This window comes from Mastigoproctus giganteus, chromosome 1, assembly GCF_048544385.1.
Source record: "Mastigoproctus giganteus isolate SK-2022 chromosome 1, ASM4854438v1, whole genome shotgun sequence".
NCBI lineage: Eukaryota > Metazoa > Arthropoda > Arachnida > Uropygi > Thelyphonidae > Mastigoproctus > Mastigoproctus giganteus.
This window is the reverse complement of record NC_143575.1, coordinates 97,544,115-97,572,013: the sequence shown is the minus strand read 5'-3', so window position 1 is coordinate 97,572,013 and position 27,899 is coordinate 97,544,115. Positions and strand designations below refer to the sequence as shown.

Below are 27,899 nucleotides of genomic sequence, written 5' to 3'. Positions count from 1 at the left end.
CTTACTGAGCAACCTCTGCAGCTCGGTACCATGTCTTGACTCAGTAAATCTTTAGGTCATCAGCAAAGAGAATACAGTATACTCAGGAACTGGTACAATGCCGTGGCAGATCAATCATGTAAACAGAACAGAGGAATGGTGCCTAGCGCATAGTCTTGTGACTTTTCACTGTTTCAGGCATACAATTCCGGAGATTTACCACAGATCACCACTGTACTCCGCCTATTAGCCAAGTAGCCGACATTCCAGTTGTATAGTGGACTAACAACTGCATATCTCAACAACTTTAACAAGAGCAAGTTGTGATTAGCCAACTCAAAGGCTCGTGAGAAATCTATGTAGGTAATATCAACCTGCTCTTGCACACGCTTGTTAGTGAAAAAAATTACACTGTATACAAAGGTTAGTTGTGGTGGATCTGCATTGGGGAAAGAGTATCTCAGAGTACCATGAGAGATGCTTGGAAAGCATTCCACCAAAAAGCTTGACTACATTCCCAAGGAAAGCAATAGGCCTGTAGTTTGTGAGAAGTCTTGGGTCAACTTTCTTCAAGAGTGAAATGGCAATGGTAGTTTATTGGATTTCTGGAAGACGCAAGTCTAAAGCGATTTACTGAAGAGGTGCAAAGTGGCTCAGCTAGCTCACTGAGGCAAACTGTGAGAAGAACCGATTGCAAAAATTCTAACAGAATCTGAAACTTTCTTTGTTTACGTGTTTAATGGAATTCGGTAGATTAGCACCGGGAAGCCTAGCGACTATATCCTCAAAATTGACTCTGAAATCTGCATTAGTAGTAACTAGATTAATTTTGGCCCAGAACTGTTTACACAAGGATGAGAGAGAGAGAGAGAGAGAGAGAGAGAGAGGGGCAAATAACTCCGCCTGATTTAATGGCGTTTTTGCAATGTCGCTGTCAAACTGAATTGACTGTGGAATAATTAATTAATTAACTGTGTAAAAATTTCAAATGAAAATTAAACTTTTTTCAGAAAGTTTAATTTTCATTTGAAATTTTTACCTTTAATTAATGAGCTCATAACCAAAAAGAAATCAAAGCTTAGCTTAAATTTTGATTATTATTTCAAAATAAATGTAAAGAATCTTGCTTATTCCGGATAAAATATAGGTAATACAGGTTCCACATATTTTCTCTAGACAGCACGCAAGCTAGCGGGGGATTGCATTACCATATCATATCATATTAAACAGTTATGCAAGTATTGTACATAGTTGGCAATGTGGTTGTAGGTTATTATGAAGTAGGATAACGATTCTTTCTCTCTGCTCCATTCTCTTGCGTTTGACACTGAGGAGCGAGCAGTTCAAAGTTTCAACATAACATTTCGACTTAATGTTAACATTAGGTTCTTTAAAGTCTAACAGCAAAAGCCCACGATGATCGATGAAAATGGTTGCCGTAATTTGTAACCTAATGTTAACATTTCGACTTAATGTTAACATTAGGTTCTTTAAAGTCTAATAGCAAAAGCCCACGATGATCGATGAAAATGGTTGCCGTAGTTTGTATTGCATAAATCTAGGATAGACATTTTTACGCTCTTAGAGATTGAGGATACGTCCAGTGAATCTTCTCTGTTCTCAACCCTTCTTGACAATCCTACAACAGCGGTTTTCGAATAGCAACATCCTCCTACGTATCCAACACTCCCTTATGAATTTCGTAGAGTTTTTGTTTCCCCCTTCAGCAGTTAAAACCGAATCACTGCATATTTATATCCTATGGACACACCATCTATTTGAAATTAACTTCGCGCTACACACACAAACCCTCAATATACACAATCTGGTCTTTACAAAGTATTGTATGCGTCACAGAGAAACTATCGCAGAGTTAGGAAAAAACCTCCAGTGCCGCTACACAATATACGCTGTACGCTATCTGTATGAGATGCCATATGAAAAATTACACGCGCGCACACACACGCACACGTAACAAAGATCAAACGAAACAAAGCAGGCACTGTTAGCGTGTGATTAGCGCCAAAACAACTAAGGATATGAGACAATATACTGTGTGGATGAATTACGCGTATCCTGTGGTCGATTTGTCTTTGGCTGGACGAAAAACCCATCTTTCTGGCAGAAAAAAATCATGCAACTTTCACCTGACGCCGACTAACTCAGCCACATTATAAGAAGGGGGGGATAATTCGAACCCATCTATTCTCCACTGTGTGGGGAGGCCTGTGTGATTATATTCGCTGTACTACTCATGAAGTCAAGCATTGTTATGAACTAGCATGAAACGTGTTAGCCTAAGTTAAGCCTATGTACATTCATCTCCCTCACTCTACTGAGAAATGTCATTCATTGGACGTGTTTTAATTTAACATAACCCTTGTTCAATTAAACTTTGTTCCATTGAACAAATTTACTTCTAGTAGCAGTAATGTCCAATTGAGTCCCCCCCCCCCTTTTTTTTTCTTTCTTTCTTTTTTTTTTTTTTTTACTTAAAACGGTAATAAATTCACTTGGTTCTATACAAAGAGGATGGAGAACAAGATATGTTCCACTTGGTGAATTAATTTTAATTTTAAAACTATAGCAGATTATAACCTAATATTCAATAGCAGATGTCGACAGTGTAGGTAGTGTCGAGTTACTGGTCGCAAGAATCGCCCACATTTTAATTAATGGTATAGTTTTATAACTGTACTGGAACAGAAACATTTCAACCACCTGAGTGCTTAAAAAAAAAAAAAAAAAGAAAAGATTCATTAGCATCACGTGCCTTAACCATTATTTCAAAAGGAAATTCTCTCTAGTTCTTGAAATCGTGCAGAATTTTTGTTGCTAAGCTGAATTTAATTAATTTATTAGGTTAATTTTTCTGATATACGATATTATGATCACTTATTCGGACTAAAATGAATAACGGAATATCAATTTTTCATTTAAAAATTAATTCTCAATTTTTCCTTTTTAAGAAGGAATTATTCTACTGCAATTAAAAACATGATGTTTTTGATTGTAGTAGAATTCGATTATGTTAGGCGGTTTTCATTTAATTCCATAACAAGAGCATTTTTAAGCTATGTTATTGAATTTAATTTTTGGGATTAAGAATGCAGCCATTTCATATTAACATAGTTGGAAAAGTGGGTAGCTGAAGTTAATTAAATCAATTACGTAATACGTAGTCGTATGCTAATTAAAAGGATTTGCTCATTGCACAAAGGAGGAAGATAACCAGTTTTGTTGGACACCCACAATCTGATTTCACACACGGAATTATAAGTCATGTTGTTGGTTTGTTTTGTTTGTTTGTTTTTTTTTTTTAGGAGCATTAGCAACTAAGGCCATATTGCTCCGGGATATGCGGTGGTCATTCCTTGACCTTTCCGCATCCTCCGTATTTGGTACATGTTGTTGGTAGTGTGTGTGTGTGTGTGTGTGTGTGTGTGTGTGTGTGTGTGTGTGTGTGTGTGTGATTTCACGATTCTTATTTCAGATTTGTCTTTATTTTAATGTTGTGAAAGTGAAGAACAGAGAATCAGATTAAAACTGCAGAATCGACAACCACCAAGATTTCAGAAGGGCAACGTCAAATTATTACAATACTGGCAGACAAAAGTTAAGATGCAGTCAGGATAGCGCAGTTTAATTCACTCTGTATGAATTAAACCGACATCGATAACGAACCCAAAAGTACCCTACCCTACCAAGTCTGCACGGGTAGCATAGTGGTTACAATCACCGTTCTACCCGTATTGGGGGGAAAGGCACGGGTTTGAATCCCGTCAATGACACGAGGAACTTTTGTGAGCTTTTTTCATTCCGTGGCTAAGTTAGACAGTCTCAAGCATTGGCTTCTTGGAAGATCGAGTTTTGGGTCCAGAAAAAGAGGCAGATCAACCGGAGAACATACGCAATTTATGGATACACATGGGCTGGGGAGATGAGTTCGTTCTCGGATGGCCTTATTTTTACAGGTTTTTATTTTTATTTTGTTATTTTTTTCACCCTACCATGAGTATTTTCTGACACACCTCCCAATGTAGTGAACAGTAGAAACGAGATAAATGTAGAACAGGAAGGGGTTTAAAATGTGTAGGCAATGACACAGATATCACAAATAAGTAGAATAAATCGCGGAAAAAGAGGATTTAAAAAAAAGACTCAACCATTGAATACCATGTTAGCAATTTATCACTGCGTGCAACAGGGTTGCGGTCAAGGAATGACCACCGCATATCCCGGAGCAATATGGCCTTAGTTGCTAATGCTCCTAAAAAAAAACCAAATAACAATAACAGGGTTGCATGGTCTTTTTTCTGGAAACTGCGTGCGACAGGGTTGGTTGCATGATCTCCTAGAAACTCAGGTTTTTCGTCCAGCAAACAGAAAATCAACCTCAGAACACATGCAATTTACATATTAAAAATAAAATACATTCGTCAACGTAAATGACAGTCATCCATTCGCCTACAGTACCCAAGCCTGAAGCAGGCTCTGGATCTTACATACATATAATAAAGAGATATAAACAGAATTCATGAACATAAGTCGGATATCAGAAAACCTTTTTGAAGCTCAGTTCTGTAAAACCTACTTGAGTTTTCCTTCAGTCTGTCGCCGTATCGGTAGAAGAAACGTAAAATTAAAACGTAAATAACCTCCTGCGAAAAAGTGCCCGTGGCATTTGCTAAAGAATGTCTTCCAAGGAAATCACTGTTCACTATTGGGACTTGTCGCGAATTTCGAATCTGTTGTTCACTGCGATTTCTCCAAATTTACACCTGGAGCTGAGTTTCTGCTCTCAACAATATACAGAGGAATATGATCTCCTGATGTGCGCCTCCCTGGAAATTTCAGGATATATTCTAAAGAAGGTTGGCTGAATGAATGAGAAGGAGCCTCTTTTTCTGCAGGCCAGGGAATAGGAAATCACAATAATTGGCTGCTTTCAAGATGCAATCCTACTGATAGGAATTTCTATTCGTCTCAGCATCTCCTTGCTGTGCTGGGTACAGCACAGCAAGGAGATGCCAAGACTTGACTGGGCAGCTCCTTGTGCTGTTCAGTTCTGGACCCCAAAATATGCGGGTGGACTGCAGTTATCTTTGTAATAGTGAGACGGATGGACTTCGGACATTGTTCCATTCTACTGAATGGCTGTAACTCATTTCACTATTTACTTTTACCAGTAGTTACCCCCCATCTTTCATGTCTCCCTCCCCCTATTCTGCCTAATCATTAGCGTACACCCCCACAGATTGAAAAATGTAGCAACATCCAAATTCAAACCACTCTCATAAAACTTTCGGCTTTACTAAATTCCAGCGTTCTCCTCATTTTTTCCCCAAATAGGCCCTAGCCACTGAAACCTCCGGAAATTAGTTGGCAGGGCCTGCCAGAGTAAACTATAAATCTACTGGGTACCTGACCTGCCTCCCCAGGAAAGTGTGGTAACGGTAGGTCCCAACAGGGGCCCAATGGCTAAAAGGTCAGAAGAACAACGGTACATAACACTACACATCTACCAACCCACACACTTTTAAAACATCTGGCCTTTCACAGTGTACTGTTGTTACACAAACAATATATACAATGCGGAGATGGGGAACCCCTGGTGCTGTTAGACCCCAAACACACTTTACATTTATTTACTTTTACTATTACTTTGTGACTTATGGTATAAAAAATACAGCTGCCTACTATCTGGCATTATGTCAAGAATATTTAGTCTCAATAATGGGGATTGACTTGACACACAACATTGACATACCCCACTAATTACATTCAAAACACAAAATTAAAAAAAAAAAATACACTTCCCAAGAAATCTCTGCTCATTATAAAGCTAACGTGTAATGGTAAATTGTCATGTTGCTCCACTCAGATCAGGTTTAACACTGAAGAAAAATCCAATTGTCTTTCATGTCAAAAGTGGTTTCGCACCATCAAAGTGTAAGTTTGTGTTCATAGTTGTTTAGAATTTTCAGAAAACAGTATGTGGTATCTGTAAAATATAAAACAATGAAGTAATCAGCAGAAACCGAATAACTCGTCCAAGTGAAAGAAGCCCATAAAAATTACTCCCTGTTTGTTCAGGAAAGAATTCTTAATGCGTACCACTTTTTCGAACGAGACTTGCAAATGTATAAACACAAAATCATTAAGTTACTTAGGATTCCCAGAGTGTGGCCACACATTAAATATTTCTATCTTATTTATAACAACTATTTCAGTTCAAAGATAATATCTTTTGAGCTTGGTCAAAAACAGCAAAAACTAGGATTTTTCGTCCAGCAAACAGGCAAATCGACCACGGAACATACGCAATTTGCAGACAATATTTATTGCTCCCTCATAGCCCTTCGTTACTCCGGCGCTTAATATACACACTCCTCACACTTGCTTGTTTTCTTCGGTTGGTGTTGCTGGACGAAGAGTCCAGAAAGCAAACCGACTGAGTTTGGTGTGAGAAGGTAGTGATTATAACCACTGCACTATACACTATAGTAAATATGCCACATTAGAACGATTTATTTGGATTCAGACGCTATGTTGTTGAAAAAGAATGACAACAAAAACTTCAAAGAAGACAGAACTGGGAATGAAATTAAATTGCATGTGGGTACGTTTTCTAAAAAAAAAAGTTGCAGGTTTTTTCCCCCTTTCTTTCTTTCTCTAAAGAGGAAAAAAAAAAAAACATGCAACTCTCACCTGAGAACGACTAATTCAGCCATGTTGTGAAATAAGCCCATAAAATATTCCTCCCGTCATTGACGGGATTGAATTCCAACCTTTTCCATTCGATGTAGGAAAGGATGGTGATTATATTCACTATACTACCGCAAGGGCTAAGAATACAAACAATGACAGTAGCATACTGCCCTCTTATAGCCTTAGCTGCTTGGCACTTAACCTAATCTAGCTCTAATATGGTCATATTACGACACTGCATCCCGCATATGCCCAATGAACTTGAGCAGTACAGGGCGCAGTGTCTAGCAGTAACAAGTGACCCACATGTCACCGATAGACAGCGCGAATCCACCTTTATGGACGCTCATGTCAGTTATTACTGATTACAGAATGTTTTTTTTTACCACCCGTATTCATTATTTATCAAGTCCTTTGGTTTTCTTAAAGTAGACAGTTTGAATATAATGTTGTCATTTAGCAATTCAAATTACCCAATGCAATGTTTGAAGAACAATATCAATTATGTTATAGATAACCCTTAAGTACGCAATAGAATTGCAGTCATAAAAATTTCGATTACTCTAAATTTCTGATAATTGGAATAATTTCGATTATTCAAAAATTCTGATAACTTGAATTTTGATTATTCAAAAGCTTTTTCGAGGTTTTTCGCAATTATTTTTTCTTATAATTTCACAAAAATAAACATTTAATATTTAAGTAAAACATGAGTATAATAAAATCATGATTACACTTGTGCAAAATGTTACGAATGAAATGGTCGGTGTTATGCAGTAGTGGCATGACAGATAATCTACATAGACTTTTTTTTTTTTATATATGCCGTATTTTTAAATGTAATTTGTATATTCTCTTGATTTAACCTTCCATAAACAGAGGTTTTTTTCTGTAAAATTCGCTGAATTGTTGAAAAAATTCCTGTTTATGGCAAGATGAAGAAACGGTTTTTACCATTACACACTAGTCCGAATCAGGCAAAAACTGAAAATGAAGAACAAGGGGGACATTGTGGTGAATACTTGGGAAGCAACAGCCAGTGAAGCGTTTATAACGCCTTTCAGATTCTACTAAACATGCCAAATCGAAAATAGAATTGAATGAGAACTAATTTGCGTGTTTGATGAAAATACAGAATCTTGCAACAAAAGAGAGAAAAAAAAAAGACTGACATTTTCAAACAGCAGCACAGTGCTGTTTAAATTAATTTTAAACTGTATAAGTACATCCGTATGCAGGACCTATCTTTGGAGTATTTAGGCCATAGGCAAATATTTTCCGAGAGCCCCTACACCCAACTTTAATAATAATAATAATAATAATAATAATAAATTAACACAATAATCCAAAATTAGGATTACAGTCACTATAAAATATAAAGATGCAAAGCAAATAAATTTGCATATATTTCCTTAGAAGTATATGCAAATCTGAACATATATGCGGCACGCGCCTTTCTGACAAACGTAGCGGAATAGTAATTTAAAACAGTAACAAAAGAAAAGGCAGTTCAAAATAAATGCATATAAACACACTAGACTACAAATTCGAAAACTGTGGTACACGTACCATTGGTGGTTCACCTAATTATGCTTGATGGAACGAGAACCCATAAGAAGTAAAATTAAATTAATTACAAATATATATAAACCCTGACACAATTTATGATTTATTACTGTGGGAGGACAATAACTTTCCAATTATTTTTATTATGGGTTCGTTAAGAAAACAACGTTCAGAATCTTTGTACAAGACAATCTGTAACTCCCTCCTTGTGTGGATATGCGAGTGGAGTGGTACAATGGATGACACCTAGAAAACAAAAAACATGGATGCATCTATACGTAGTTTCAAAAGTCTTGACACTTTGATGCGCGGACTAATCACATGCCCGGGAAGAGTTGAATTGCAACAGGAAAACAAAAACAAAACTATCATAATTGGGTCACCCGAGAACAACTTCATCCATCCACGTGTATGGAGTTACTACCTTTGCCTGTGACCGACTAACTCAGCCAAGAAGTGAAAATAAGCCCATTAAATTCCTCGCGTTATTGCCAGGATCATAACCAGGACCACTGTCACCAAATGTGGTGTCGGAAGGGCTGATTATAACCACTATACTATCCACAAGGACATGGAAGGCAACCGAAGGAAACTTCGCTCTGTGCCTATAAGATGAACTTCAAACTTCATACTTTAATGATAAGTGAACATTACGGATCCCAGCAGACCGCTAATATTTCAATGAAAACATGCCATAAACTAATTTTAACTTCTTGCTGCGAAAGCTACTTTCAAAAACTTATTCACCTCGCTTAAGAAACACATTCATCCCTTTTCGAGCGAATGGACTATTAGAATTAACGCAGTCTGATTGGATGGTCACTACAGATTTTATTTTTCCAGTGCCAAGTGTGTTGAATCTACCTATAAAAATGTTACAAGTTTGAGTAAGATTATGGTATTTGAGCTGAGCGGTGCAGCATGCTGTACCAAGTAACAACATTGAGAAAGCAGCCTGTGACTCGGATACATTGTTCAAATCGAAAAATATGCGATCCCTACAGACGATAAAAATGCTATGGGTCGCGGCTTTCTTCAGAAGTAGTAACTTGAATTAAATTTTTGCTTTGCAGATTACTAAAACAAACAAGGTCCATATATTTTTTATTGTATTCAGTTCCTTGATATTAACCGGATGTTCCTTAACAGGATGTTGGAGACATAGTGTACCTGGATACTCCTAATATATATAATACGTATATACTGTACACACACACAGAGTCATAAAACTGCACCATGGTTAAGCATACCACAGCAAAAGGCAGAGCGACCGTTTTTCTCAAGCACAGAGTGTAACTGATAAGGGGTGCACACAACGCTATTTACACTGTTTTCTTACCTATTTCAGTTCACCCTATTATTATTTTTTTAAGTATGGCAACACCAGAGCTCACTTTTAACCTAATGTTTCAAAAGAGAAAATTCAGTGAAGAAAGTCTCTTAATAAAATGCGTATAAATCCAACTCACGTTATACGAGTCAGTTCCTCTACCACCTGCTATGTCACAAAATCTAAATTGTGTTATGATCAGATGGTTTTCAATCCCACCAGAAGTGGCCAATCACAGAGGAAATTCACATATACGTACACCGTTCTGAGTTACTTCATTATCCAGAAAGGTCCACTGGACTTATGAAAAGAGGAATGTCCGGATATTTTTTTTAAAAGGTAGAGTAAACCACATATCACGTCTCTCGTCCTCTGAGAACACTTCATATTGCAATGAATATTTTTAACAACAGTCATGACGTTTAATCTAGAAACCATCCTATGACTATTACTAAATTTTGTGAATTTCACGCATACCTAATAAATCCAGCACGAAATTCTGTTTGATAAGTTTTACACCACCGTTGACTTGTTTATGAAGTTCGTGTTATCTTTTTCCTGCAATTCGTTGCATTCAAACGAATTCCAGGAAACACTGAACTCGCTACCCAATCAACTTGATCAGTCTCTCATTGTAAGTGTGTGTGTGTGTGTGTTGACCTTTAACGTCTGAGCTTTACGCATCGATCGACTGACTGTAGGTAAGCTTTTCTTATACGTTAAAGAGGAGATACCTTGAAAAATCTGTGGCGCGTGCAATCATCCGATGATCCCAAAAAATAAAATAACCCATCATTTACTTTGGTCCCGGTGTTGCTTGAAATGATGGAGCAATCAAGCCGTCTCCGTCGACCAACACTGGCAATCAATAGCCATACCAATAAATCACAAGCAATCACTACTGAGCTCTGGAGTAAAATCATGACTCTCACAACGCATGCACACGCACATAGTCACTGAAGGCGCTGTTGTTCCACACTGAGGAGGCAATAGAAACATAAGTTTAAAAAGTGAACATTTACTGGAATTTACTCTTGCCGATTATCATCAAGTTCCGTGAGGCGCGGATTTACTTCCTCTCACGGCGTATTTTCGGTTTTCCAGATAATAATACATGGAATACAACACATGCAATAAAAAAGATGGGTGAGATTTCGGAACAGTACAAATGAATATAGTGAATAAAATGGCAATTGCATTACAGATGTAAACCATCAACCGATTAAAAAAAAATTTCCGGTAATAGCAACTGTTCTACTCCATTCACTTAAAGGGGGGAAAATGTACACTGCAGCCATTATATCAATCTACTGCAGGATGGAAGTCTCCTCAACAATTCATGTTGATTGAAATGGTACATAATCTGCCACGCTGGTCCAATGTGGGTTGGTAGACCGACCATATTTAGCAGTAAAGGATTTGAAACTCAGTCTACTCAAAGGGCGTGTGCTACTGTACTCCTACTCCTGAGCACTCGGCTATGGATGCCTTCTCCATTCACTTAACAACCAGCAATTATTGCTACATTCCGTATTTTTCATGAACTATTTAAATTTAAAAACTTCTTCGTTGTTTTATTAAGAACTGCTTTCAAATTAATTATAGAAATACTTTACGATATTTGTTGTTGTTATCGGTGAAACAAATTCGTGGGAAAGGATGATGATATCAATGAAGATAAAAAAATACTGATATTCGATTCGTGGAGTAATAAAAATGGAAATTCGTATTTTAAGTTTCTTAAACATTTATCTGGCGAACCTCTGTTAAAATGCTCATAGGAATTTCGCTTTCAAAATGCCACATCTCATTTATATATCTTCCATGATAAAGAGATTACAGATTGATATCGAGAACATTTTATGGCTACTGGCGATGCTCTGAGGAAAATTTATATGTTTGAGTGACACGAAAAAACAAAGACGGCACACAAGGATCACTGACGGAATATAGAAAGCTGTTGCGAATGCAAGTGAACATAAACCACTTTTTTACGAAATTGAAGCGATCGAAACAAATATGGAAGGAGAGAGAGAGAGAGAGAGAGAGAGGCCGTGCACAGCATATATGTACGCAGGAAAGTGATCAATATCAGATTCATGCTTTTGAAGTACTGCTTTCTTGATAGTATCTTCCTGGAATCCAAATTTCCTCGTTCCGTGTGTGTGTGTGTGTGTGTGTGTGTGTGTGTGTGTGTGTGTGTGTGTGTGTGTGTGTGTAGATATTATTTGGTTGCTAGGCAACGCTACTGGGAAGAGAACAAGACGAATTTTTACGGACACAGAAAAATGCCATCTTAACACTTTCCTGAGTGACGGCTTCATGTTATAAGGCAAAAGTAAAAAGCTTCATTGATCCGCATCACGTGATAGAGTGCCTCTGTTCAGGGAAAAACAAAATCAAAGTAAACCATGGAAATACGTTGGTGAAGCCGTCAACTACTCTATACAGAAATCCAATAAGGCAGCGAATAACAATGCACATTTCTGCCGTCTTTCTATTCTGTGGAAATATAGAAAACATGGAAAGCGCTAATAACCGATATGCATGCAACTACGAAGATTTCCAAGAGGTGTATAAATAACTTTGGAACTACTCGATAATTCAACTGCAAAGCGTAACTAGAAGGTGTACTGCTTCAACCAACAAGAACTACAGGTTTGCAGGCGTGGAAGGTAGATAACGTAACAAAAGGCAAGGGTAAAAGAATCTCTGAGAAATAGATGGTTGAACTTGTTTAATAACCGCAATATCTGCAGCACAGGATTTATGTGTCATCAGAGTGCACCAAGGCATAGTTGAACTAAAGTTCTGTAACCGCTGTATATAAGAAAATATGTTAATACCAAAACTTACATGTCTACAAAAATGCCTATATGCAACACAGGAAAGATTTATATACGAAATTAGGTTCATGATGGTAACGGCAATATGTCTAAGTCGAAGAGAACAAAGTAGGACTGGACAGCAATCCAGTGTACACTATCGACAGCCAACAGGATATCGTTAAAGTAGCATTATCCAATGCCAGCTTTATAACTGGAAAGAATAGGAAGAATATAAATAACCAAATAAACATCAAAGTTACCCAACGTACAGAAATGGTTAAATACTAGTTAGTTATTGAAGTTATAGAACCGGTAAAGATCCATTTCAGGTCGATAAACTTATCCCGTGATTTTGTTTTATGAAAGGAAGTCCAAAACTGTTGTTGTCCGAAAACTGGGAACAAAATTCAATGCTTACCAGGGACTTAGTGTACCCAGGGACTTCGAAGAGGAGTGGAAACAGAGGAGTCATTGGCGGGGCCCAGACACTAAGGGGAAATGGCAAATTGGGAAAGAAAAGAGGAATTACAGGGAGAAAGGCAGGAAAAGTTAAAAAAATAACAATAATAATTATAAGTAGAGAACTCAAACCACCATCCATCCCATGCTTAACATAAACAAGTACGGATACACAAGAAGGGAGGAAGTATCTGAACACATCTCCCACCATGCACACAGACATCAAGCTCTACGCGGCAACTGAGAAACAACTCCAACAGTCATTACGAATTAATAAAGAGTTCAGCACTGACATCAGAATGGAATTCGAACTAGACAAATGCAAGACCCATGTATGGCATCAGGGAAAACCAGCTGAAGACCGGTAGCGAGATCGATGCCATGACAGAGGGAGAAACACACAAATACTTGGGAATGATGCAAGCAGAACAGCTAGACCACAAGCGATCAAGCCCTGCCTGACCAACAGAGAAATACTATCAGAGACTCAGAAGCCTGCTAAAAGCAAAGCTAAAATGGAAGGAACACCTATGCAGTCACGGTACTAACATGTACCGCATGCGGCTTGCGAGTCGCAAGTTGCCGACCCCTGGGATATGATATACAATGAGTGGAGAGAAATCATGAGATACCTACCTAGTAACGGTAGGCCCACCTTTCGCCTGGATAAGTGCAATCACACGGCGAGGCACTGAGTCCACTAGTTCACGAAAACGTTCCACAGATATTTCAATTCATGCTTTCTGCACCGCTGTCTACAATTCCGTCGCATTCCTGGGTGGAGGAGCCAAAGTTCGAACGGACCTTTCCACAACATCCCAAAATGCTCCACAGGGTTCATGTCCGGTGAACGGGGAGGGCATTCCATGATTTTTTCTCACAAACAACCCTTCTAAGTACACGGTCGAAGTGAGTGGTCCTTTAGGCACCTCAGATCACAACTTGATGACATTCTCTTCTCCAATGGAGCCTTTATCTTATGGCTATTCCAAACCTCTTGTTGTTTGGCATTACAAAGATGCTAAATGGGATGACCTGAGAGATTTCTTTTCTTCTTTTCCTTGGGTGGAAATTACTGTTTCAAAACTTCTGATGTCAACGTTTGCTTAGATCGTGTCAGTGAAATTATTCTTGTAGGAATGGAATCCTTTATTCCACACTCCACTTTAAAATCTCATCCTTCTTAGCACATTTATTGGAAAACCTTAGTTTTCCAATAAATGTGCTAAGGCTGCTCAAAAGAAAGATGCTGCATATCGTAATTGGCTTGTTTCCAATTCTTCAGTTTCATTTTCTGCCTACACCAAAGCTCGAAACAATTGTAAAGCAGTTATTAATCAGTCCAAACTACATTTTGAACAGGCGAAGAGTACAAAACTCTTAGCCACCCAAATAATTAAATCCACATGCCCTTGTGTTGTATTATGTCCGTAAATTGCGTGTGTTCTCTGGTCCATTTGCCTGCTTTGCTGGGCGAAAAACCCGAGTTGGCAGTGGAAAAAAAACTTGCTAACTACGCCTGAGAGCGACTAACTCAGCCACAGAATGAAAAAAGCCCGTTAAAATTCCTCGCGTCATCGAAGGGATTCGAACCCGGGCCTTTTCCACCAGGGTTCGAATCCCGTTTTTACCACTGTGCTACACATGCAGACTAATCACAAAACACCCTAAATTTACATACATATACACTAATATTTCTCATAGCCTTAGTTGCTTTGACACAAATAAAAATAAAACAACAGCAACTACCTCCGCCAGGTCTTCTGGCGGAGATAGTTGCTGGAACCATCCCTAAATATTGTGGACAACCATACAATCAACAGTGTTCCATCTGGCTAATATGTACTTCAGGCCGATTACCCATTAAAGTTTAAATATTATGACCACCTTCAATGTTTCTAATCGCTCTCCAGCGTAAACATCAAAGCCAATAGTCCCCCCTCCCCCCACCACACATTCTTCATATTCTGGCAACGTTTAAGTAGGTAGCTGGTTTACAGAACGAAGAAAGATTAAACTTGATTTCGTGAAAAAGATAACAAGGTAGAGTATATCACTGATGTCACCTATTCAGCTACAGCTGGGCAAAGTCAGTGACTACGTTGCTGTTATGTCAGATCATGTTATTTGCATGAGGAACGTGAAATGCGTAACTATCTCCTCGCGTGTAATGAGTCATTCATTGCTTATTTACAACATGTGTAAAATAATACTATGTTACAGTGTAGGTGTGTTGCTAAATTTTGGAAATCAATGAACTAAAATTATATTTCGATAACTACCAGAGGAAAAATAAAGCTCATATTTACTGAGTTGTGAATGCCCGAATGTAAACATTTAATGAATTTTAAGTATTGGATTATTAGCTAATTTCATAGACGCTGACGTAACAGGAATTACAGAAACTTGGTGTTACTCTCGCATAAACGTCGACGAATTTAAGGATGGTACTCAAACGTGTACAGCAACGAGAAGAAATGGTCCCTCACATTTCTCATCAAAAAGGATACAGATTTGAGTGAGTATAATTAATGGATAGAGAATATCAGAACAATGCTGATCTCTATCGGTACACAGAGTCCAACAACAAACATGCGAGGTTGGCATATTCTATAGAAGTAATGAATGTGTTGGGTGTAATTATCAGTTACATGCATGCTATACACTGTCTAGTCAAAATATTATGACCACCTGTCTAGTTGGGGTATGTTCTCTGCTTTCCGACAGTACCGTCGCCATATGGTGAGGCATGGATTCTGTAAGTCCTCTGAAAGTTGCAGGAGGTATGTTGTACCGTGTTTCCAAGATTACGTTCCGTAGATCTGTGATAGTCCGTGGTGGAGGATCCAACCACCAGATCTGTCGTTCCCCGTAATCCCAGAGAGATGTTCTATGAGACTCATATTCGGAAAATTCGATGGCTAAAGGTAGCACCTGGAAGTCACTTTTCGTTTCGTTTACGAATCACTCTCGAACAATACCGGCAAAATAGCAGAGCGCGTTATCCTGCTGAAACAGAGCTTTGCTATCCGGGGAAAACAGTAATCATGTTAATCTCGTACATAACTGTCTTCCCGAATGGCACCATGAACGGGTATACCTAATCAGCCAAATTGGGCAGGTAGTTTTGAGTTCAGAATGCAGTCTAGGGATATGAGGACTCCAAGAGAAATTCCCAAGAAAATACCCCTCATACCAAAACGCCATCGTCACTCGCCCGTTTCTGTTGGACTAGAATATCGGAGTGATTTCTCTCCGCAATTTGTCGCCATACCCTCCATATATCGTCTATTTCGCTTAGCAGGATTTAGGTGTCTTTGCCAATGGGTGCAATTAAGCATGGGTACCTTGATCATGCGCCTATTCCAGAGGCCCATACGGAGGAGGTTCGTAGGATCGTTGTCTTGGAAACACTGCTAGTCGACCACTGATTAAAGTCCATGGTAAAAAAAAAAAAAAAAAAAAAAAAAAAAAAAGCCTCTCATATTAAGGCACCCAAGAATGAACTCATCTGCTCATGTCCATATATATGGCGCCTCCGTAGCCAAGTGGGCAGGAGCAGCAGTGCGTAGCACACGCTTCTTGATTAGATCGGGGTTCGAGCCCGTGACCACCAAACAAGGAGGATGCGGAAAGGTCAGGGAATGACCACCGCATATCCACGGAGCAATATGGCCTTAGTTGCTAATGCTCCTAAAAACCAAATAACAAACAAACAATCATGTCCATAAATTGCTTGTGTTCTCTTGTCGATTTGCCTGTTCTGGCCTCACTACTTCTGGGTATCAATGAGGCCAGATACAACAAAGCATCATAACGTAATATACACAAACACCATACTACACACGTTTTTTGTCGTTTTACAGACTATTCTATCAGTACAGAAAAACACGGCGGAACTCTACCAGTGTTCCTAGTGCCGCCTAACATAAGACTCACATACAAACAAAGTACAAGAATAATTGTATTAAAAAGTAGACAGTGTTTATTCTTTTTAATTCAATTTGCAGATTTTTCTGTAATACACCACGAAAAAGATGATTGTAGAAACAGGGCCGGCGCTAGAGATGCGAAAGTGAGGCACTTGCCACAGGCGCCGCCTAGAATAGGCGCTGCTAGATGCGCTACTGCATATATATGCGTGTTAAGATACGATATGAATTAGGACCCGTTACAAGGCTTGGCTTCAGGCGCTACAAACACTAGCGTGCTGTGTAAAAAAGAGGTTGACTTATACGGCGAACGTTAAGCACAAATTTTCAAGGCAAGAAATGGATATCAACTTATACACAGGAATATACGGTAGTTATCCTTTAATCCCAAGTTCCAGGAACGAACTTCTGTTACTGAAAGAAGTCTGCTTTTAAGAACTTGTACGATCTAATAATGTTTATTAACATTCTAAAGAAACGGTTTTGTTCTTTTTGAAGTTAATACTTATCAGTTGAGTAGTGGTCAAGAATTTCACAACGAAAGCGAGATAGAGACAAAGTTCGGAAAATGACAGTGATATATACAGTATACAAAATACGTAATTAGGGTGGAGCCACCACGAGTATAAAATGGATGCATACTACTTTAGACTCATTTAAATTATTCATAAGCTTACTGACACATTTACCCACAATGAAAGGTAAAATGTGAACCTTACCTCCATGGTATTCCTCCGGCTTTGTGAACCTTTTGTGCATATTAAATTAAACTGCATAATGGAAAAACTTTTGATTTTTGTCTTGGTCATGGAAATGTCCAAGTTCATTCCTTGATTCCTCCTGAGACTTCACACTGATCACTGCAATAGGAAAGAAGAAGAAACAAAAGCAAATAAAATTTATTATCTTACCAATTTCAGTTGTTCCAGTTCACCCAACCATGACCCTAGTAGCCTGTGCAGCTCAGCTGGGTCTTCCGCTTCGTGGTCGCTATCTAGCTCCGCATCGCTCGTGCTGCTATAGGTGCTGTCCTCCCCGTCCAACGACGACGCCCTGCAAGTAACAATTACGATGAGTGATGAGATGTCCCGAGGACAGGGAATGAGATTAGAAGAGTTTTATTACCAATAACGAGTATTATCATTGCCTTCTTTGCTCTAAATGTCATATTTGGTTTTTATATGAAGTAAGAAAGGGGAAATATTTAACAACAGAATTAAGATTAAGGACATGCTCACTACATAATCAGCAAAAAGAAATCAGTCCAGACAGAAGAATATAGTTGCAATATTCCACGAAAACCATTCTGATGGAGAGAAAAACGAGATTTATTAATATACCTCTAAAAAGAAAGGGCAAAATGGTATCGCGGACAGTAGATCTCGAGGAAAAGAGTTTCAGATAGTCCGTCACAGATGCAGCTTGAAATTCTGTTAATCCAAACTCGCAAAATTCTGCTATGAAAGAAATTTAAGCATGTGAAAAATAAGCAAAATCTCAAGAGATGCGATAAAATGTATGTACCTGAAGCGGACATACACACGATCAAAGCTTCAGCGTGTATCACCTGCTTAATATGACGGTGTGCTTGTCTTCGAAGGGCCCCAATCAACGTAGGCTGCAGTTTACCTGCTCACCAGTGTTGCTACAGTGTGACAAGTCGCAAATTGGTTACAAATATCTCCCATGCGACTAAATCAATACATTAAGCTACATGCAATATTTGAAATGTAACACTGTGTGTGTGTGTGTGTGTGTGTGTGTGTGTGTGTGTGTGTGTGTGTGTGTGTGTGTGTGTGTGTGTGTGAATTAAAAGTGTACACGTGCTCCAAAGCAACTAAGGCCATGAGACAAACAGTATCTGTAAATTACGTGTATTTTGTAGTCAAGCTGCTTATTTGCTGGACAAAAAATCGCAGTTTTCGGGAGCAAAACGTCATGTAACCCTCACTTGAGGCCGATTAATTCAGCTACATTGTGCAAACAGCCATAAAAATTCTTCGAGTCATTGATGGGATCCGAACACCGACATTTTCTATCCGGTGCGAGGAGGATAAGACATCACTGTACAAAAATATACAGTACATTGTTTATTTTAACATCATATGTAATTTATATACACTAATATTTACAAGAGATTAAGACGGAACTCTAAGCCGACCGTCCAATGGCAGCACTTTACTTCGAAACAGGTCATTACCCATTTTCGAATATCAGCTTTCTTACATGATTTTTTTACTCCTGGCCATGATGAGTAATTTTTTACTCTTACCTGTGATAGTACTGTGCACAGTACTATCACAGGTAGGATAGTACTTAGCAACAATAAAGGTTGCTAAAAAAATTGTTGCTTAACAACAATTCAACAATAAATGAATCTTGAATAATTCATCCTAATTTCAGGGCGGGAGCAGGTTCAGATTATTTATCAAAGAAATCATCTGACAGCTAATAAATTTACTATCTACATCTGTGAACACTTAATAAAATGCTTTGAACATTACTCCTGTATAAGTGGATTCCTTCCGAAATCATTGCAATATTTTTCCAGTCAAATGTACACTACCCTACTAGACGTAATGTAGTGTATAAGTCAAGAACAGTTTTAAAAATGTACATGCAATCAGATATTATATCTTACGTATATATTACAAAAAATAACTATTTTAATATGGTATAAGCCACCTATGGCTTGAATACAGCACAGCCTAGGAGGAAACTTTTCACCAGTTGTTGGAAAGTTCGGAAACGTTTCACATTTCTTATGCAGAAAATCTTTTAAAACCAAATTGAAAATTCGGCCTCCATGGTCAATTTCGCACAACGCTTTCTCAATTCATAGCGCCGATGCTTCTTCTTCTTCTTGGAATATTTTGGTGTATAGACTAATCTGGCCATGGTGCGCCAGTTCTTGATACTCCAGTTGATATCATTTGTCGCAAGCTATAAACCAGGATAGCTCACGGGATAAAGCCCCACTCCCTCTGCCTCAGATCAGCTAACTACAGCGCCGACTGAATAGTTCTTTAAGAATTCCTCCACTTATTGACGAGATTCGAATCGCCAATTTCCAAACTATGTGATTATCCAATGTTCTCCCAATACTTTTGATAACATAGTGTATACATAAAAAGTGGTCTGCTCGAAATCATAATTTGCTACTTTTCCCAAGAAATGTGCTTTTTTTTTTTTTTTTTTCGTTTAACATTTCTGGGAACCTTGCGGAATGAATTTAATGTCGACAAATATTTTGAATTAACAATGAAAGCTGATATTGATTCCTATATTGATAGGAATGAAGATATCGATAAAAAGAAAAAAAAAAAAGAAAGAAAAAAGGATATTCTCACAAAAGATGAGTGTCTAATGAAAAATCAAACTATGGTTTTTCCAGCTCCGTATACGGTATCTGTAATACTCGTATAAGCAAAATCAAGTCGTTTCGTAACCTCTTTATTGGTAAAAACAAGCTCAAATTCAATTCCCATTTCAGTTGAACTTTTACTACTTTTTTGTGTGTTTAAATTATTATGGTACGTCGTGAATGTTCCAAAGGACATTCTTCAACAGTTTTCCTCGAGGTTAGCCATTTTATAAAGAGTAATTCGCAACATGTGTGTAATCTCTAATCTCCAATGTTGTATAGGTATAAAATGCACGAATTCACGTCAATTACATGTATACAAAACTTACTTAAAATTTAAGTTGTAATAATTTTAACATCAGTGATAAAGAGTAGTAAGTAGTACACTACATTCTTTATTGAGCAAATAAATAAATGGGCTTCCTCTCGCCGGTTATTCTTTTCCTTTGAGAGAGAGAGAGAGAGATCCGAATAAAAAGAAGCACTTGAAACAATCCAAATTGTAAATCCTCCATACCCTACTAAAAGAAAACTAACTGGTCTTGTGAAATACCCTTAAGAAAGAATCCACTTTTCGTGTACCATTATCTGTGTTCTTCTGTGGATATGGCACCGATTCTGCAATGGAACTATCAGCCGAGAAATTGTTCCTGTTATAAAACATCCATTCAGCTGTTTTACGAGCTTCACACTTTCAGATTGCACGAGAAAGTACGTGGAGTTAAAAAAATACGTAGCAATGGGAAGTCTTTTTATTGTTGTGTTGTTTTTTTGCCGGTTTTAATGATATGGGAAATGATAAAAATAGATTGAACGTTACAAATGAATAGTTACCATAAAAAGGATATTACAAGAGAAAAACTCCAGAAAATTTATACACTACCTAACAGAAATATCCACGTGTATCCCCCCCCCCAAGCAAAATTAAATATAAAGGATACTGCTAAGATTCAACGGAGAATCGAGGAATAATGTATAGATTTGGAATCCCTAGGAATAATGTTAACAGCACTGGAAGCCATGTTCTTAGCATTATTCCTCTTTTACATTCAACGTAAAAATCTAATAGTTTCCTAGATAAATATAATTGCAGAAGTAGCCTATGGTCATTGATATTGAATGGGAATGTTATTTATTAATAATGGTATTTAAATAAATACAATTATAATTAAGTTTAATTAAAACTTAAATGACCTGATAAAGCTGTCTTTATTACACGCATACGCACAAAGAGAGAGAGAGAGAGAGAGAGAGAGTTTTATTAAAACGCATAAGTTGAGAGGATCATGACACAAAAACAACTGGAATCTGAAAAACAAATCCAACAAGATAGGCTGAAATTACAGTATTTGCTAACACAAAATAGAAATGGAGGCATATGCCATAACCATCATCATCCAAAGGGCATTTTAATAACCATTGAAACAATGGAAATTTCCCGAGTGAAAGGCATCTATCCACCCTTCACATAATCCATGAACAACTCGTTCCTGAAGATTCATTCTCGGGTGAAAATGGTAGAGCGCGCATACACCAGTATATTAATAGTAACATTCCAATCCCAGAAGGCAGTTGTAAGAGACGCTTACTACGGGCAGCACATCGAGTACGTCGGGAATGAATGAAAATGCCTTACATATCCCGAGAGACTTAAATTATCCGCTCTCTGAAATAGCCCCAACTCATCTCCTCGGCAGGAAACACATCGCCATTACTTATTTATTTCGTTTCGTAATAAAACTGCCATCTCGACTTCTTTATAGTAAACGGTACTTTGTAAATGAAGTTTTCTCCACGGGACTGCTTTCTCCTCTTCTCTGCTCTGTTCGACACAGAACTTCAGCGCGTGCTGGGTGGCAGACATTGAACATATCAGGCCACACTGATCTAATTACTGTATGCGTATCAGTGAATGTTCCCTGCTTTTCAACAGGCTCTGTTGGCCAATCGACAGGCTTAGCTCTACCTAAGCAGTGGTGTAAATGGAGGAGAACGGATGGGAGAGCAGGAGTGGGAAAGTCCCTTACCTTTCTTTTTTATTTTACTCATAGCGGAACTTTTCAGAATCTTGAACGTACTTTAATTCAAAATGAAATAGAGTGGATTAACTCACCTTTCCTTTACCACAGTAATACTAAATACGTGGGTAAGGAAACAAGATCCATGCATCCACGATTAACTTGTTCAAATAGGCATATTATGAGTCATAAATTATTTATGACGCTAAGTTTGTTAAATTTCATCTACAAGTATCATTTCAGAAGAGTAGAATACTTTTCAAGGTATTATGATTCTACCTGACGGAAACTGACACAAGAAAAATTGAAAATAAATAAAATAAAATAAATGTTCTGTTTTATACTCCGGTACGACCACACATTCAGAGGAGTTCATAAGATAGAGAGAACACAAGAAACAGCATCGTATTTAGCAGTCACGGACTTCAACCCCGGTCACGCAAGGAACGTGTACTTACGACCCTCTCACCTGATCGCCTGACTCAGCTGCTAATCCAGTGGGGAAACGCCAAATTTCCAATCCCTACCCCACTTCAGTTGTGCCCCTACATCGTTGCATCTAACCCCAATTTCGCTGGATGAAGGGTGTTGAATGAAGTCAGTTCAGCGCAATAATCATAATATATTAAGCTGCAAAAAAAAACCGTACAAGTTAGTGCAACTGCATCATTTCTGTACGTAGTCAACTACTTCACAACGAGTTACCGTGATATTGCACTACCCCAAATAAGTAACGCTTCACCATAGAAGAAGACTATTATTATTTATTCCCAGCGGATACCATCACCCATACGGCACCGTTTCGGAGCTTATTGTCCCCTCATCATAATATGAGATATACTTAATGATGCGAATTCATAACTACTTAAGTAATTGGCTACGTACAGAAATGATGCAATTGCACTAACTTGTACGCTAGTTAACTCCGTACGTAACCTGAGGCTTTAGACCTAAACTTTCTGCAAAATAATTTAATGAGTTCATAGAAATCGAAAAAAAAATTTTTTTTAAAATACATCCAATGAGCAGTACGAAATGTTCCTAGATCGAATGTCCTATACCAGTGCTGAATTGAAATCCATGAAATTCAGGAATATCGATTTTTATGCATTTCTTCCAGATGTTCTTCAACTACAGGGCCGGTCTTAGGCACAGGCAATACAGAAGATTGCTGTCCAGTAGGCAATGACAGAAATGCGAGTGTTTATTATTATTATTATTATTAGCTATATGGTGCAAGGAAGCCTGAGGCTTATACTGCACCAGCCAAAAAAAAAAAAAATTCCCTATTACCCTGAGAGAGAGAGAGAGAGAGAGAGAGAGAGAGAGAGAGAGAGAGAGAGAGAGAGAGAGAGAGAAGTAGAAAGGAATCACCAAGAAAGAGAAGAATGATGATATCCAGCTCAGGACCCAGGGTGTACCAAGCCCATACTCACCAGATGCGAGCCCCTGGAAAACTCCACAGAGCCCATTGCCTACTGGATGAAGCAGTCACTATGGCTCCCTAAACTTTCTTTTAAAAGTGTTCTTTGTTTCTCTTAATGGGTGTCTGTATTCTCCCCATTAGGTTGGGAAAGCAGTTCGCAAGGAAACCCACTGATGAGTTTCGTTGCGTGTTCCTAGGGCAATATTATCCGCAGGGTACCATGAAACTATGATTCGCTCAGTCATTGAAATTATTTATTTTGTCATTTTTATTTAAATGCTTTTTTTTTCCCCCCAAGTTTTTCATTAGGAAGTTTGATTTTTTTTTTTTTTTTTTAATATTTGCATGCAGGTAGCAATTAACAGCAATTCTCACATGGTGGTAAAACAGGGCATGTAGGCCAGTTATTGGATAAAATTATGATTGAATGGCATGGATAAAATTATGGGTGAATGGCAGGAGGCAGAGTGGATATTATTGAACACTGCTCTTCATGGACTAATTTGCTTTCAGCTAGCGGGAGGTTGATTGTTGAAACAAACTTCCACCTGTTATGATAGAAGTGAATGGTTTGAATAAATTCAGAGAACTAGACATACTGATAGAAAGAATGGACAGATGACATGGGAAGCGTTGTTTTTATTTTTTTTCTATTGATGTATAAGGTTGTTTCTTGTGTCATTTGACACTATTAGTACTAATACTAATAATATTAATGGAATCTCTCACAGTTCATTGTTGGGTTCTTCACTGTTTTCAATATTTTTTGGTGATATCAATAAAGTCATACCAAATTTAATGACCAAGAATCCTGATGATACAAAAGTTGGCAGGGTGGTTAATGAGAAGAACAAGGGTATGATACTTCAAACAAGACCTAGATAAATTAGAAAGATGTACTGAAAAGTGACAACTAAAGGTTAGTTATGAGAAATACAAGGTACTGCATTTGAGAAGTAGTAATCCTAGATACCAATGGGATGGTACCACAAATCATCAAGGTAGTAGAGAATGAAAAAGATCTAGAAGTAACTGTACGCCCCGGCATGAAGTTGTCTGAGCAGTGCAGAGCGGCTTCTAGGGCAGCTCATGGGATTCTGTCAGTGATAAACAGCAGTTTTGCCAAGGGTCAAGGAAATAATTATCTTATCGTATAACACAACTATTAAGCCGCATCTTGAGTGATACATACAGGTCTGGAATCCTTATTTTAGGAATGATGTGGATCTTTTCGAACGGGTGCAAGGAACAGCAACAAGATCAGTCAGGTCTGTGACCAAGAATGTCAGGTCCTTCATTTGTTTTCTGGGCAGTAACCACTTTGCATTTCCTTCTAAGTGACATCGACAGCTATCGCTTAAAAGTTCTGTCACTGTATTTTCATAGGTTTCACTACTATGACGAAGTTGTGCAATTCAGGAGAAACTCTCATTTTAAGTAGTGCAGAATCCTGATCGCTTATATCTTCGAAAGGGAAAATAGTTGGTGTAATTCTCGATGTTCTGCTTCATGAGTTTCCAGGAGACATAGTTAATCACAGGGGTTATTTCCTTTTTTCTCCCTGTAGTGAAAAAATATCTCAAGGTACGAACCGCTTTTATATTGTATGAGAGCCTGCGCGCTTGAACGCCCTGGTTGGATACTGGTGTTTCTTATTGTTTCTTATTTACTTGCATTCTATTTTGGATTATCTTCATTCTTATTTTCAGAAACTCCAGAGCGCTCTCAGACTATTAAAGTATGATATTTGTCTCGTGTGTCGCTTCTTCTGCCTTATCCATTAAGACCTGTAGTTATTAGGCACGGTTTCGGTTTGATTAAATGTCCATTTCTTGGCCGCAGTTTTTAACTCGCTTGATTGATTTGAATTTTTCTTAGTTCTTCTTGATTATGGGGCTCATTGTTCCCACCAAAGAGAAAGTGTCGCATAGCATTCTTTTTTTTTTTTTTTTTTTTGTTTAAAAGACCTTAGATTTCTGGATCGGAATGCCAGGCAAAAAATTTAAAAATAAGAGTTACACCTAAACATCTCGTCAGGAAAATTCCCACAAAACAAAAGATAATAATTTTGTGGATAAGTTTTAACTGTGGTGACAGGGTGCTTTTCCCTCAGGCTATGCTGAGAATAATTCAATTTAGTCGACGTGTTTCTCTAGTTTTTATCTAAACGAGCAACCTGTAGTACTCGTTGCTACACTTTTAAGAAAATGTTGCTGGTCAGTCAGTTATTTTAACACTAATCATTCCTTCCACTCATTCTGTGTCCCAGTTGGATAGTCGCTTCCCTCTGCAGTAAAGGACCGCCACACACGCTCAGACCAAGAGTAACGTTTTTAATCAACACTTTATGCCAGTAGGGTGCACATACGCTGAAGCCATTAAGTGACCTTGTTTCGTCAAGGATGCTCCGTCCGGTCAGAAGATCCTCACCCTGTTATATAATTGATGCATATTTGTGACCACGTAATATAAAATCATATGTGATGTATATTTCGGCACCGTTTGACTTCCTCAGCTAGTCAGGATGAAACTCTTGAGATCTCTATTAAGGAAGCGAGGGCTATAAAATTGATTACCAAGGTTGGAGAAACACTACTCACTACACTTGCCATCAGTCTGCGCGGGCAGCACAGTGATATTGTTACAGTCCTCCCCACACCGGATGGAAAAGGCCCGGGTTCGAATCCTGTCGAGCAACTTTAATGGGTTTTTTCACTCCGTGGCTGAGTTAGTCGGTCTCAAGCATAGATAGCAAGGTTTTTTCTTTCCTCCCCAGAAACTGGGATTTTTAAGTTCAGCAAAACAGGCAAATCGACCAGAGAACACACGCAATTTACAGACCAAATAAATATATGGGTAGATGTAATCATTTACGGGTAACCCTAATATCATAATTTGGTTGGTACACTTGCCATCAGATTTTATTACCTATTCTTTAAGTAGTAGTAGTAGTAAAAAAAAAAAAAAAAAGGTAAACTGCAGCCATTATCAATCCATTGCACGATGGAAGCCTCCTCAAAGATTCATGTTGAGGGAAATGGACCATAATCTGCCACCCACGCTGGTCTAGTGCGGTTCGCAGATCAACTGAATTTAGCAGTCAAGGGCTTGAACCCTGGCCTATTCAAAGAGCGTGTGCTGCACTCCTGCTCCTTACCACTCGGGTAGTAGTAGTAGTAGTAGCACTAAAATCTGATCAAAGAATGGAACTTTCTGCCATGGATGATATTTACTCATACCAACTCATGCCATGAAAAATTCAACGAAAAGTGTCCACACAAGTGTCTTTGAGCAGTTGCTGCTATATTGTTTCTCTGTCTATGGTCCGCTTAAAGGATTGTGTCCACCTGCGAGTTTATATGATTACAGTGAGGTTCTAACCATCGATACGTCGGTCAGTGCGACCATGTGATATGAGCATTCTGCAGCCTGGTTTTATCATGCTTGGTTTAAAAATTCAAAATTTAATAATAAAGTTTACCTGATCGGTTAAGAGCGCTGCTTACATCAACGAAAAGTCCCAGAAACAGAGTGGCTGGATGTCAAATATTTAGCTTGAGGTTAAAACTAACCTTGTAAACAATACATTAAGCAGGAGGACAAAACATTCGACCGAAGCGGTCAACTGAAATTAAACTGTTGTCTAAATAGTAGGCAAGGCTACTAGTCTCTTTCCAAAGTGATTGGCCGCAACTTCTGCCCATCGACTTCAATCTCCGTTACATCCTTTTGGCTCTATTGCATCCCTATTTTAAGATATGATAAAGATGATATATTGGCATCTTACTTTTCCTTTGCCTCTTGCTTCGATCATCTGTTAAACTTCTTACCATAACGAGCAAATTCCATTCAATGCCTCCCTCGATATTATGACAGAAAGACAATGGAAGAATCCTGTACAATTTTGATGAGAGGAAACCTCCAGGTTCTGAATGCATTTCTTCAATGTGGTTAAAACTCGTGCTTCACAGTTAACTCTTGTTTTGTGTTGCTTTTTTTTACATTTTATTATTCCATCGGTGTTTCTCCTACCTGGAAATTTGCACATATCCAACCCATTTCTAAAAAAATAGGATGGCAGATCTCTCCCCCTTTCAATTATCGTCTCATTTGATTATGTTTGGCATACTATGGTCTCTGGCTTTTGTTTTCGCAACTGAGTAGCCAGTTTTCCTGATCACTCGCTGAGTGTCTTGAGTTCCCCAGGATTCTGTTCGTACACTACACCTACTCTTTTCCTCGAGAAATCTCGAGAAAATATTCTAGAGGAAATATTTTGTCTTCTG

General features: G+C 38.2%; 1 protein-coding gene across 1 annotated transcript in view; it reads right to left on the bottom strand.

Moving 5' to 3' along the window:
- The window catches only part of LOC150091031 (uncharacterized), a 556,951-nt gene that overhangs the window by 393,681 nt on the left and 135,371 nt on the right, over positions 1 to 27,899 (bottom strand). Inside the window, 1 exon segment of the mRNA XM_090373962.1 lies at positions 17,717 to 17,858. Coding sequence (XP_090230088.1) covers positions 17,717 to 17,858 — 142 coding nt within the window.